At 42.0% G+C, this 14,662-nt stretch overlaps 1 protein-coding gene across 1 annotated transcript in view; it reads left to right on the top strand.

Moving 5' to 3' along the window:
• GALNTL6 (polypeptide N-acetylgalactosaminyltransferase like 6) overlaps nucleotides 1-14,662 on the top strand; it is a 1,391,757-nt gene that overhangs the window by 452,887 nt on the left and 924,208 nt on the right. Inside the window, exon 2 of the mRNA XM_070480689.1 lies at nucleotides 12,100-12,208. Within this exon, the coding sequence (XP_070336790.1) occupies nucleotides 12,100-12,208 (109 nt within the window). The remainder of the gene's footprint in view (nucleotides 1-12,099; nucleotides 12,209-14,662) is intronic.

Below are 14,662 nucleotides of genomic sequence, written 5' to 3'. Positions count from 1 at the left end.
TTTAATTATGGCCAATTAATTTTTTTTTTTTTTTTGCTTTTGTTTCCCTTACAAGAGGAGAGAGGAGGAAGATAAAAAAAACATTGCTAAGATTCATGAATTATTTTTCTAATGTGATAATTGTCTTTCTTTCTAGTCATATGAATTTGTTGTTCAGTCACTAAGTGGTGTCTGACTCTGGACACTGCAGCATGCCAGGCTTTCCTGTCCTTCACTATTTCTCCATGTTTGCTCAAACTCGTGTCCGTTGAGTCAATGATGCCATTCAACCATCTCATCCTCTGTCACCTGCTTCTCCCCCTGCCTTCAATCTTTCCCAGTATCAGGGTCTTTTCCAATGAGTCAGCTCATTGAATCAGGTGTCCAAAATATTGGAGCTTCTGCATCAGTCCTTCCAATTAGTATTCAAGGTTAATTTCCTTTAGGATTGACTGGTTTGATCTCCTTGCAGTCCAGGGAACTCTCAAGAGTGTTTTCCAACACCACAATTTGGAAGTATCAATTTTTTGGCATTCAATCTTCTTCATGGTTCAACACTCACATCTGTATAAGACTACTGGAAAAACCATACCTTTGATGATATGGACCTTTGTTGGCAAAGTGATGTTTCTGCTCTTTAATAAACTGTCTAGGTTCATCAGAGCCTTTCTTCCAAGGAGGAAGCATCTTTTCATTTGGTGGCAGTAGTCACTATGTACAGTGATTTTAGAGCCCAAGAAAATAAAATCTGATACTATTTCCATTTTGTCCCCATCTATTTGCCATGAAGTGATGAGACTGGATGACATTATCCTAGTTTTTTAAATGCTGAGTTTAAAGTCAGATTCTCACGTGTATTCAGTTCAATTCAGTTCGGTCGCTCAGTCGTGTCTGACTCTGTGACCCCAAGGACTATAGCACTCCAGGTTTCCCTGTCCATCACCAACTTCCAGAGCTTACTCCAACTCGTCCATCGAATCGGTGATGCCATCCAACCATCTCACCCTCTGTTGTCCCCTGCTCCTCCTGCCTTCAATATTTCCCAGCATCAGGGTCTTCTCAGATGAGTCAGTCCTTTGCATCCAGTGGTCAAAGTATCAGAGTTTTAACTTCAGCATCAGTCCTTCCAATGAATATTCAGGACTAATTTCCTTTAGGATGGACTGGTTGGATCTCATTTCAGTCCAAGGGACTCTCAAGAGTCTTCTCCAACACCACAGTTCAAAAGCATCAATTCTTCAACGATCAGCTTTCTTTATAGTCCAAGTCTCACATCCATACATGACTACAGGAAAAACCATAGCTTTGATTAGACAGACCTTTGTTGGCAAAAATGATGTCTCTGTTTTTAAATATTCTGTCTAGGTTGGTCATAGCTTTTTGTCCAAGGAGCAAGTGTCTTTTAATTTCATGGCTGCAGTCACCATCTGCAGTGATTTTGGAGCTCAAAATAATAAAGTCTGTCACTGTTTCCCTTGTTTCCCCATCTATTTGCCATGGAGGGATGAGACCAGATGCCATGATTTTCATTTTTTGAATGTTGAGTTTTAACTCAGCTTTTTTGCTCTCCTCTTTTACTTTAATCAACAGGCTGTGTATCTGAGACTGTTGATATTTCTCCCTGCAATCTTGATTCCAGCTTAGGCTTCATCCACCCCGGCATTTCTCATGATGTACTCTGCATAAGTTAAATAAGTAGGGTGACAATATACAGCCTTGATGTACTCCTTTCCCGATTTGGAACCAGTCTGCTGTTTCATGTCCAGTTCTAACTGCTGTTTCTTGACCTGCATACAGATTTCTCAGGGGACAGGTAAGGTGGTCTGGTATTCCCATCTCTTGAAGGATTTTCCACAGTTTATTGTGATCCACACAGTCAGAGGCTTTGGCATAGTCAATAAAGCAGAAGTAGATGTTTTTATTTCTTTTTCTATGATCCAACTATGATCCATGATGTTGGCAATTTGATTTATAGTTCCTCTACCTTTTCTAAGTCCAGCTTGAAAGTCTGGAGATAATGGTTCACATACAGTTGAAGCCTCACTTGGAGAATTTTGAACATTTCTTTGCTAGTGTGTGAAATGAGTGCAATTGTGCAGTAGTTTGAACATTCATTGGCATTGCCCTTCTTTGGGATTGGAATGAAAACTAAATGTTTCCAGTCCTGTGGCCAATGCTGAGTTTTCCAAATTTGCTGGCATGTAGAGGGCAGCACTTTCACAGCATCATCTTTTAATATTTGAAATAGCTCAACTGGGATTCCGTCACTTCCACTAGCTTTGTTTATAGTGATGCTTCCTAAGGCCCATTTTACTTCACATTCCAGGATGTCTGGCTCTAGGTGAGTGATCACACCATTGTGATTATCTGGGTCATAAAGATCTTTTTTGTATAGTTCCTCTGTGTTTTCTTGCTACCTCTTCTTAATATCTTCTGCTTCTGTTAGTTCCATGCCATTTCTGTCCTTTATTGTGCCCATTTTGCATGAAATGTTCCCTTGGTATCTCTAATTTTCTTAAAGAGATCTCTAGTCTTTCCATTCTATTGTTTTCCTCTATTTCTTTCCATTGCTCACTGAGGAAGGCTTTCTTATTTCTCCTTGCTATTCTTTGGAACTCTGCATTCAAATTGGTATATCTTTCCTTTTCTCCTTTGCCTTTAACTTCTCTTCTTTTCTCTGCTATTTGTAAGTCCTCCTTAAACAAATATTTTGCCTTTTTGCATTTCTTTTTCTGGGGGATGGTCTTGATCCCTGCCTCCTGTTCAATGTCACAAACCTCCATCTATAGTTCTTCATGCACTCTGTCTATCAGATCTAATCCCTTGAATCTATTTGTCACTTGCACTGTATAATCATAAGGATATGGTTTAGGTCATACCCAAATGATTTGGTGCTTTTCCCTACTATCTTCAATTTAGTCTGAGTTTTGCAATAAACAGTTCATGATCTGAGCCACAGTCACCTCCCTATCTTGGTTTTTTTTTTTTTTTTTTTTTTTTTCCCTGACTGCATAGAGCTTCTCCATCTTTGGCTGCAAAAAATGTAATCAATCTAATTTCAGTATTGACCACCTGGTGATGTCCATATGTAGAGTCTTCTCTTGTGCTTTTGTAAGTGGATGTTTGCTATGACCAGTGCATTCATTTGGCAAAATTGTTAGCCTTTCCCCTGCTTAATTTTGTACTCCAAATCCAAATTTTCCTGTTACTTCATGTACCTCTTGACTTCCTACCTTTGCATTTCAGTCCCCTATGATGAAGAGGACATCTTTTTGGGTGTTAGTTCTGGAAGGTGTTGTAGGTCTTCATAGAACTATTCAGTTTCAGCCTGTTCAGCATTTCTGATTGGGGTATAGACTTGGGTTAGTGGATCTCAAATTCTAGTAAGCCTCAGAATACCTTGAAAAATTAAAAGAGAGACTTCCCTTTCTCCTCTGAAAGTTTCTGACCTCACAGGTATGAGTCGGGTACAGGGAACTGTAGTTCTAACAAGTTCCCAGGTGGTGCTGATGCTGCTGGACTGTGAGTAGCATGGATATACGTGCAAGGAGGCATTAGTGGAGCAAATCCTCAGAGAGCCTTTATTAAAGCAGTTGCAGATGGTCTGCTTCCACTGAATCCTCTGCATTATAAAATATCCTTATGATGCCAACACACCTTGCATGAGCACTAAAAACTGCCAGGAAGGTCTAAAAAATGGTATTTGAGATTTATTTATGTCAAGTGATTTTGAATATGTTTTTTAAATGGAATCATAACATAAAGCTTAAAATGATAGTCAGAAATGCATGGGATCACTTCCCTCTGCTTGTCATGTCTGATACCCAGGGGCAACTGCATCAATTTGCCTTTATCCTGTCTATATTTGTCTATAAATATGCTTCCATATTTATTGATAATGTGCATATTACTGTTCTTTGTTTTTATTTTGACTTTATCTATTGTTTTATTATGTAAGATGTATAGTTAACTACCTTTGTCTATCCTTTCCCTCAACCTCCAGTATAGATACAGAATCAATTTTAGTTAAACTAATATCTAGGTAAGAATATTCATACTTAAGAAAAGAAATGTGTTATAATTTCATTTTCTTCTTGTACATTATTTTTTTAACCTCTAGCATTATTATTGGACCCATTTTTTATTTGCTTAAATTTTTATATACACATCATCAGTCCATGCCAATCTCTTTGGAAGATCTCTTCTTTCAATATGTTTCAAAATAGGCAAAGAGTAAGTTTGTTTTTCCTATTTTATTTTCCCCACAAAGACATCCTTTCTGGATCTGCTTTCCATCCCTGTTGTGCCTGCAGGACTGGATGGAATCTAGGCTTGCTACTGTTGGCTTAGTCAAAAAGTTTATTCAGGCTTTTCTGTAAGATGTTACAGAAAAACCCCAATGGACTTTTTGGCTGACCCAATATTTTGTTACCTCCCTTCAACTTATATTTTTATGCCTCTGACTCTGTTTTTTTCCCTCTCTTCCCCTTCCTTCTCTTTTCCCTCCTTCTCTTCCTTTTTCTTCTGTTTTAAATTTCTTAGGATTCCTTGACCTTCATCTTCCAATGGCCTCACAATTACTCTGTCCTACTGTCTCATTTTCACTTTTCAAGACCTCTTCCTTATCCTCTAAATACTTCCCTTTACAAAAAAAATTCTCTTTCTGTACATAACCTTTTCTTAAAGCCCTTTGCATAAATTAAATTTAGATTTTTTGAGTGGAAGTTTTCTTCTGAGCTTTACATTGCCTCTTGGTTTATTTTGGACTCTGATTTTATGTGAAAAGTTCTCAGATGCCTGAGATCTTGGCTGATCCTTGGGTCTTTGTACCTGCTTGTAAGTGAAGGCATGGGTGTGATACTCAGAAGCTCTGTGTATGGGGAGGATGTCCCACAGCTACCCAGGAGCCCATACCCGTTCCTTTCTTTTGACTCAAGTCTCCTGCTGGGATTTATGTTCTCTGTCTCAGGAGTGTGAGGCAGGCTTGCAGCTCACTAGGAGCTGGTGAGATGTGGTTAACAGTTTTCTTGTTGTTCAGTCACTAAGTCATGTCCAACTCATTGCGACCCCATGGACTGTGACCCTCCAGGCTCCTCTGTCCACGGGATTCTCCAGGCAAGAATGCTGGGGTGGGTTGTTATTTCCTTCTCCAGGGGATCTTCCCGACCCAGCAATTGAACTTGCGTCTCCTGTATTGGCAGGCAGCTTCTTTACTACTGAGCCACCTGAGAAGCCCATGATTAACAAAACTGAGTGCATAGACTTATGTGGATCCCAGGTTTTCACTACTGGGTGGCATCCTGGCTTTCAGTTGTGCTTATGAGAGGGGAAACATTCTCCTCTCAATAAAGTGCAATCCCCCACAGGTTGGTAGCTCGGTGGGCAGGCTCAGAAATCACCTGTTTGTTGTCAAGGGGGTGTGAACCAAGGAGGAGCTAGCAATGTCAGTCTCACTGTCCTCACCTATAATCTCACCCTCAAAAACACCTGATGTGTTCAATTTACTACTTTTAAAGTTCATTGGTGGAAAAAAAAAGCACTTCTTTCCCAATAACTCTCAGCCATTTACAGAAATTTCATGTCAGTTCCACTGTCCGCTTTGTTGATTCATCTGATGCCTTACCGTCATTTCATGGGTTTACTGGAGATAGCAAAGGTTAAATCTTGGTTTCAAGATGTTAAGACTTCTCTACATTAAATACACCAAAATAAGATATTAAAGGTGCTTGGTAATGTTGGAAGAGGTGATGAAGAGATTGTGACTTGTGGTTTACCCACAAGCCTGGACCAGATAATCAGAGGCTCCTTTCCAGGCCCTCCTAGCTCCAGGGTCCTGGAAATGTGCACTATGCCCACTCTCCCCAAGTTGGGAGCTCTTTCAAGGGTGCAGCAGCCTGGAGACCTTGTGGTCGGATCGTAACTGAGCCTCTTAAGGCCTCTGGATAAACTTCTAAGGCTCAGCAGACACAGGTGAAGGGCTACTTGACTTGGGCCACTTAGGACAAGCCTCCTGTGTGTAAGTTTCTTGTTCATTACACCTTTCCACACACAGGTGGAGAGTCACTTTCTTGCTCTCTCCTTGCCCTCCACATAGTGGGGGAACAGCTTGGGAATTAAAAATTGGGGAGCCCCTCGAGAAGTGGGCTTGGGAAAGAGACATCCACAGAGAAGATCCTGAGTTGGCCGCCACCCTGCCTGGGAGGAGAGGTGGCCTGAACGTTGTATGTTTGTGGTCTCCCCGAAAACACCACCTGGTCTGAAGAACTGCTGGAGTGCCAGGCCTCCAGGACTGGAGAGGAATGGTCCCCACAGTGGGCTGAGCTCGGCTCCATGGATGCAGAAGAGAAGCTGAAAAGAAAGAGCGGGTGTCACTGAAGGATATGCGATGTCCATCACTCTGCTGACTTGAGTGAGGGAGGCAGGCAAGGGGGAGCAATGCTGAGCTGGGTACCCCAGCCGTCCGTGTGCAAAATGAGGCTGTAAGCTAGCAGATGAAGGTCTAGTGTTTGTGACATGTTGGGATGCTAAGACGTGGGACCCTGGGAAGTTGCTGAGGATGAAGGGGAGTACATTGTGGTGACTGATAGTCTAAATATTGAAAGCCCCTGGCAGTCCACCCCTCATAGAAAGGAAATGAAAAGCACATCAGTTACAACCCCAGCCAGTGCAGCAGCCCCCACTACAGGAAATGTTTTGGATGATAGAATTTACGACGCACCGTTGAGTTTACTGATGCAGCCTCTGATTTCCAGCCAAAGGCCACAGAAAGTATCTAAGAGGTTAGTGCAGCTGTGAGATGATGGAGGAGCAGGGTGGGAGGCAGAGGAAATGAGCCCCCCATCACACACACACCCCTGGTCCTCCAGCAGCATATGTCTGGCACTGGGGGGCTCAAGGTGCTTGCTCCCTTGTGTGGGATCTCAGTTGTATCTGACTCTCTGCGACCCCATGGACTGCAGCCCACCAGGATCCTCTGTCCATGGGAATTGCCAGGCAGGAATACTGGAGTGGGTATAGTATAACCCAGTATAATAACCCATTTCCTCCTTCAGGAGATCTTCCTGACCCAGGGATCGAAGCTGGGTCTCCTATCTTGGCAGGCAGGTTCTTTACCACTGTGCCTCCTGGGAAACCCTGCTCATTTCCTTATAGTTTGGTTTATTCCAGTTGCTCAGAGACTTGGCCCAATGAGGACATTCTCCCCAGCCACGGGGACCCCAGAAATCAATGGCAACAAATTCTTAGGAAGTTGGGAATAAGACAGGCCATCTATGCCCTGTACTTGAAGACCCCCATCAGGCCATGTTTACTACAGCAACCAGGTGTAGGAAGAGCTATACATGTGAGCTCAACTGTGAGACTGAGGATGCTGGCTGTCCACTGTCCACTGCTGACTTGGGGAAACAGACAAACCCTGGGACAGGAACAAACTGCAGGAAAGATCCAAGAGAGACGGAGCTGCAAAAGCCACACAGTTATTTTGAGGGCTGGAAAGGGTCCAGTGAGAATAACCCAGAAGCAAAGGTGGTCTGACCTCACCTGAAAAGAACAGACAGACTGTGGGAAACTTTAACCCGAGCAGCAACTCAGACCTGCCCCATCTGCCCCTGTTGCCCTACTTACTCCAGCAGGGGCCTCAGGAAAACAGTCCTGTTTGGCATCGGTGCCTCCTCAGCCCCTGGTATAAGACACAGGCTGAGATCACCTCCAGTTGAGGACCAGCGGGGGTGATCTGAGGCCTCCTGTGGCGCTTACTGTTCACTAGTCCTCCAGAATAAGCAACAGGTGTGGCTACTGCAGCTTCCCAGGTGGCAAGAGTAGTAAAGAACCCTCCTGCCAATGCAGGAGACCCAGGAGACAAAGGTTCGAGAAGATCCCCTAAAGGAGGGCATGGCAACCCACTCCAGTATTCTTGCCTGGAGAATCCTATGGACAGAGGAGCTGGGTGGGCTACAGTCTGTAGGGTCACAGAGTCAGACACAACTTAGGGAGACTGAACACATTGCACCTGGAGTCAACATGCTCTATGACAGCACACAGATGGTTAAAGGGGACAAAGTTATGGTCAGGAAGGCAGGAAGGTCCCTGCGTGTTCTCCCCTATGAGATCACAAGGTTGGAATCTCTCTGATATTTGCGCACATATTGGGTGTTGAGATCCTGCAGGGTCAAACTCTGCAAACTTCTAATGGAGAGAGCATCCTCAGGTTAGAGAAATCAAATCAATGTGGAGGAGGAAAGAGCTGGGAATCAGGAAGTCTCTCACCCCTTTCAGATCAGTTCAGTTCAGTTGCTCAGTCATGTCTGACTCTTTGCAACCCTATGAATTGCAGCATGCCAGGCTTCCCTGTCCATAGCCAACTCCCAGAGCTTACTCAAACTCATGTCCATCGAGTTGGTGATGCCATCCAACTCTCTAATCCCCTGTCATCCCATTCTCCTCCTGCCTTCAGTCTTTCCCAGCATCAGGGTCTTTTCTAAGTGAGTTGGCTCTTCCCATCAGGTAACCAAAGTATTGGAATTTCAGCTTCAGCATCAGTCCTTCCAATGAATATTCAAGACTGATTTCCTTTAGGATTCACTGGCTTGATCTCCTTGCAGTCCTAGGGAATCTCAAGAGTCTTCTCCAATACCGCAGTTCAAAAGCATCAATTCTTCAGCGATCAGCTTTCTTTATAATCAAAGTCTCACATCCATACATGACTACTGGAAAAGCCATAGCTTTGACTAGATGGATTTCGTTGGCAGAGTAATATCTCTGCTTTTTAATATGCTGTCTATATTTGTCATAGCTTTTCTTCCAAGGAGCAAGCATCTTTTAATTTCATGGCTGCAGTCACCATCTGCAGTGATTTTCAAGCCCCCTGAAATAAAGTCTTTCACTGTTCCATTATTTCCCCATCTATTTGCCATGATGTGATGGGACTGGATGCCATGATCTTAGTTTTCTGAATGTTGAGTTTTAAGAAACATTTTCACTCTCCTCTTTCACTTTCATCAAGAGGCTTTTTAGTTCCTCTTCACTTTCTGCCATAAGGGTGGTGTCATCTGCATATCTAAGGTTATTGATATTTCTCCCGGCAATCTTGATTCCAGCTTGTGCTTCTTCCAGCCCAGCATTTCTCATGATGTACTTTTCATATAAAATAAGCCTTCATGTACTCCTTTCAGAATGGTAATTGTCAAACAAAATGAATTCCCTGTGGGCCTAAGGAACTAGGAGAAATCATTCAAGAACTGTGCATAATAGGTATTATATGCCCTGCCTCAGGTGCTTTAAACAGCCCCATGTGGCTGGGTAAAAAGCCAGGTGATGTCAGATGATGGTGGACAAGGAGACACATTCAAAGGTCATGATGTACAAGATTGGACAAAATAGCTCAGCATCAGATGGAGGTTCCATCTCTCCTGTAATGTACAAGTAGCAAGATTTGTTGAAAGAAACAAATGGAATACTAAAGCTGTGGGTTGAATTACTAATAAGTGAAACAACATGGCTGGGGAGACTGAGGTACCACTTGGGTTTTAAGACATTTGAGCAATCAATGCATGGAGCCTGTTGTGCCGTATGCCAGACCAGGGGCCCGTGCAGAGGCACCCGGCATTGTAAAGGTGCAGAAGTGGAGGGAAGCAGCCGCCCCCAACTCTCACTGGGGATCAGTGTGCTGTGGGCTGAGAACACAGAGCCCCGTGACACCTGGGATAGGCACAGCTCTGGGATTTGCCCTGGGACATCCTATAGGGATGGGTGCGCTACCTGACGTGCTGGGTGAGGGGGAACCACTCAGTGACCCCATTGGGGTCCCCATTGGGGACTCAGTGGGTCTGTGGAGTTGCATCATACCTGGAATTGGGTGCACCATTGAGCAAGGGGAGATGGTGGGGCCATTGTCGGGGATCTCTAGCCCCTAGTCCACCTCCTGTCACGTGACACTGTTGTGTGCCCTGGGCAACATACGCGTTGTGCACAACTAGATCAAGGTCCTGAAGCCGACCCCCTCCCTTTCCAAAGTGCTGGGAAGACGCACTCTGTTTCCCCCTGGAACCACTGCTCAGCTGCCATCTTTGCTCCTCCCGTTGGCCTGTGACAGAGGGTGAGACGGTTGGATGGCCTCATCAACTCAATGGACATGAGTGTGAGCAAAGTCTGAGAGACAGTGAAGGACAGGGAAGCCTGGTGTGCTGCAAAGAGTCGGAAACAGCTTAGCCCCTCAACTACAACGGTGGCCTTCAGGACGTCATAGCTCACACAGAGGCCCTCGTTTCAGGCCAGGAACCCTTGAGCAATGCCAGAAAGCCTAAGTGTCTCCAATGAGAAGAACCGTCCTCCCCAACAGGATGGCCTTGGGCACCACCTCTTGCCTCACAGAAGGTATCACCCAGACAGGACTATAGATTCGCATCAATGAGTCTGCTGCTCTGTCATCTTTATTTAGTCATTGGAGGATGTAGCAAAAGTCCGTCATGATCAGACCCCAGCCTAGAGGACTTCATGAACCAGCGGTTGGGATCATGGGAGCTCTTGCTGGAAGCACATTTTTACTATTTTGAGAATAACCTTGATCCAAATCTTCTCTTGCCTGGAGCTGTATTCCAATTTTGAAATAAATATCAATCAGAAAAAAAATGCATGAGTTTTGGGTTTTTTTTTTGTATTGGTATTAAACCCCAAAATTGTTTTATTCCACTTTCTTTTATTTTTATTATATTCCTGTTAGTTTTTCCATCTTTTCTTTCTTGTCATCCTCCTTTCAAAATTTATTCTTAATATCTTTTGTAAACTCACCATCATCCTGGTATGTTTATTCCCCTGTTGTTGTTGGTCCTGAACTTACTATTATAATGAACAGTTTTTTAAATATATTTAGATAATAGTCACCTGATCTGGAAAGCCTTTCCTCTGATTTAACTACCATTTTTTAAAAATATTAAGATCCATTTTTGTTCTTTCCAAACTAGTGGAAGCTTTATAAACCATAAAGATGGACTAAAGGTGGATACTTTTTTCATAAGCACAATAGTTGTCCTGTTTCAGATGAAGAAGTAAGACCTTTTATTTGGAAAGTCTCTTAGGGTAAACTTTCCTCACTGAAATTTTTCATCTTCTGTTTTACCTAAATTGAAACTTTCAAAATTGTTCTATTTTTTTCTGTTGATGTGTTATTTCCAAAAATGAACTAAAGGAAAATGGTATGTGAATATGAAAATATTTATTTTATATTATCTTCACTTTTGAGGTTGTGATGATAAGCTTCATCCCAAACATTTTATTTATTACCAAAATAAGTACCATAAAGAAGCAGTTTCAGCCATGTACACAAAAATAATAACCAAGGTGACATCAGAACATACTGAGTTTCACCAAAGCACAGAACATGTTGTGACTACATTGTTAATTTGGTGAACACTTCAATTGTAAACATAACTACACACCATATTCTAACAGAAATCTTGATGGGAGGCAGTATTTAATAGTCATCAGTACCCCAGTTTTGATCTTAATAGAACTGGCCCAAGTCCTGTCTTGGCCACTGTGGTTTCATTCAGGTTATTTTGTTAATACTTTTCTGGGCCTTTTTTAAGTGGCAGATACATGGAGATTTAGTCAAAGACTCTTGTAAAGACCAAAGGATCTTCTATACATAGAGTGTCTTAGTATCTGGTACACACTGAGATTCAACAAATGCTTGCTAATATTGTTACCAGGCCATTCAGATGTACTTGATCAAAATGAGTGGAAACTGTACAAATCACACACAAAAAAGGTATTTCCTTTTAATATGAAATCAATAGCCCTACTACCATCTACACTTTGGGCAAGTAAAAATGGCTAGCCATTTATGTTCAGATGAAGTGGTACACTAAATTATGAAAGGCTTTGGATAAAATAATATTGGAAATGGTAGGTGTTGTGTGTGACACAGGCTTTTATTTTAAAAGCAGAAAAAAGATTTTAAAATGTGTGTCCATCAGGTCAGTAGCAATGGCTTTCTTTTTAGTAGATGTGGAGAATCAGTTACCGGAGTATTTTTGATTGCCTATGATGCATCTGGCTGTGTTTGCCAGCCACACAGAAGGAACTACCTCCTTTTTATGCTCTGAATACTTTCCTTTTCCACAGACATTCCCACTGGGCCTGGGAGATGGGCAGTTCTATGCATGGACAGATGGTTTGAGAAGAAAGGACTGGCATGACTATGGCAGCATGCAGAAAGAGGCTATGCGCTCAGGTATGGAGTTCAGTGTAAGCCAAGTGCTGCTTTGCTTTGTCACTTACAGCATCTCTCATTAGCCTTCCTACTGAGCACAGGAAGGTAGGTTTCATGGCACCGTTGGTGGTCAATGATGGGCAGAACAAAAACAATTTCAAATTTCAGAGAGGAAAAAAGAAGAATTGCATTTACAATAGGAGACGAAAAAGAGATCATTTGAGTTTTAGAAATCTGTTGTGTTGTATACTTCTACATGTTTTTCAATCATTTCTGAGGGTATCTTGAATTGCTCCGTGAGTCTTAACTTGGCACATACATACCTTGAGCTCGGTTCACTCATTAGGACTGTGGTGGATCTAACTGGTTGGGCCAAGGATGAAAGGAGGACCCCAATTCTAAACATTGGCAGGTGGGTCAGAGGAGCCAAGGACCTGAGGTTGATGATATTTGGGCAAGGTTAACAGGCAGTTCGGTGTAATTCAGTAGGTTCATCTATACATAGCACAGTTCTAGTCTGGAGGTAGTGATAGAAGAAATACTTTACATCTTAGAAAAGTAAATGGTAAAAAGAAGTCCTTCTATAAGGGCTTAGTCTGTTACCAACAAGAATTCAGAAGGGTGCAGAAGTAATAACCTAGGAATAATAACATAATGATAGAAGTCCATATTGTACTGTTCAAAATAAGGAGCTCTGTTGCTGTGTTGTTGTTTGTTGGTCTTTTCTTTGTCATGGTGAAGATATCACAGAAATAGAGAAACTGCAGTTTGGTAAAAGCATCTGCTTAGCAGTGAAACTGTGCATCCCAGGTCAGATGATTAGCAGAATCCTGGGTAGCTGTAGGCTGAGTTTCTTCTGGCCAATCTTCCTCGTAACTCTCCTGCCAGGAAGACAGAGGTGAGGGCATTCACACAGTTAAGAGGCTCTTCAGGGCTGCAGATGTTCTCAGCTCTGGGTCAGGTGTGACTGACCTAATGAGAGTCTTCCGTTTTCTTCTTTCATGCCTTTTCTCTTACTAAGGCTATCCCCTAACCCCTGCTTGTCCCAAGAACATTCCTTGTGTTCAGAGCATCAGCCTCTTCCAAATTACATCATCCCTCCAGCCTTGGCCAAGAGTCTACACAGGGTCATGAAAGTGAGCTCTTTACTAGTATTCTCACTTTCCCAGTTCTCTCATTTTCTCCCTCTGTTTACTTGATCAGCCCTTCCTTCAGCCAGCCCTCTGTTTCTCTTTTTAACCACTAGGGAACTGTTCCCATAATTTTAACAGGAAATTCATCATTATTATCATCATCATCTTAAAATGTACTGAATAGATGTTTTGTGCTGGGTGCTTTATATACGTATTTTGCTTAAACTTGAGAGTGACTCTGATAGGTACTGTAATCTCCAATTCCTTAAAAGAGAAAAGGAAATAAAAAGAACTGAGCTCTTAAGAACTCATGAAATATTTTCCAAAGTCAAATGGCTAACCAGTTGCAGAGCGAGATTAAGTCAGGTCTTCTTATAGTACATTACACCCCACTATCAGACACCTAGTAATAAAATCTGGGCAAAATGAAGTCATGACAGGGCACGTATGAGAGAGAGATACATCTGGGCTCATTCTAACTTTTTTGTGTAAGTGGTTAGTCAGTTCGTCTTTCTGCTATTCTACTTTGCAGAATTGTCATTAGGACTATATATATATATATATATAAAATTGGCCTATTATTTATACATGTTATAAACTCCACCAATGATAACTGTAATTACCCATCTAAATTATTTTCACTCAATTTGGTGTGCCTGTCTTATGCTTGTGCCAATAAATTTTGGATACAAAATGGAATACTTCACATTTATTTCTGTGTAATACTACCCTTTCTGCCTACTGGAAAACACACCTCTAATTTTTACATCCCTAGTTGGGGCAAGGGAAATTGACCTACAAAGAAAATTGGTACTATAACAAGTTTCCTAAAGTACACATGTCTTGTGCAGTTAAAAAGCCTTGAAATAGTAGTATGTGTATGATTCACTGGAAGATATATGAAAAGCACAATAGACTGTAATTCATCATTTCTTAAATATTGTAAAATATAAATAAAAGGAGTCTGCACACACAGACATACATGCAGGTACAAAGTCAAAATCAACACCTCTGTCCTTAATAAACAGGCCAAGTAGTACGATTATTAGTGCTATTTTGTCTCCTCCAAACCTTGAAATCCATGTTTCCACTTACTTTCCTCTGTAATTTCTTATGAGTAAACAAATGTTGTTACCTTCTGTCTGTTTGGACCTTAAAAATGGAATCATAGTGTATGACTTTCTTCTTTCATTCAGAATTGTTTCTGAGACCCATCCATATGCGTGTGTGCAATTCCAGTTGATTCACTGTTACTGCTATTTAATTTTCTGCAGCAGTTTCCACTTTGTAAACATTTTGAGAGCTCTTGGGTTTTGGTTATGTATGATATTGCTCTAAGTAT

This window comes from Odocoileus virginianus, chromosome 18 (genome assembly GCF_023699985.2).
Source record: "Odocoileus virginianus isolate 20LAN1187 ecotype Illinois chromosome 18, Ovbor_1.2, whole genome shotgun sequence".
NCBI lineage: Eukaryota > Metazoa > Chordata > Mammalia > Artiodactyla > Cervidae > Odocoileus > Odocoileus virginianus.
This window is presented reverse-complemented; position numbering and strand designations above follow the sequence as displayed.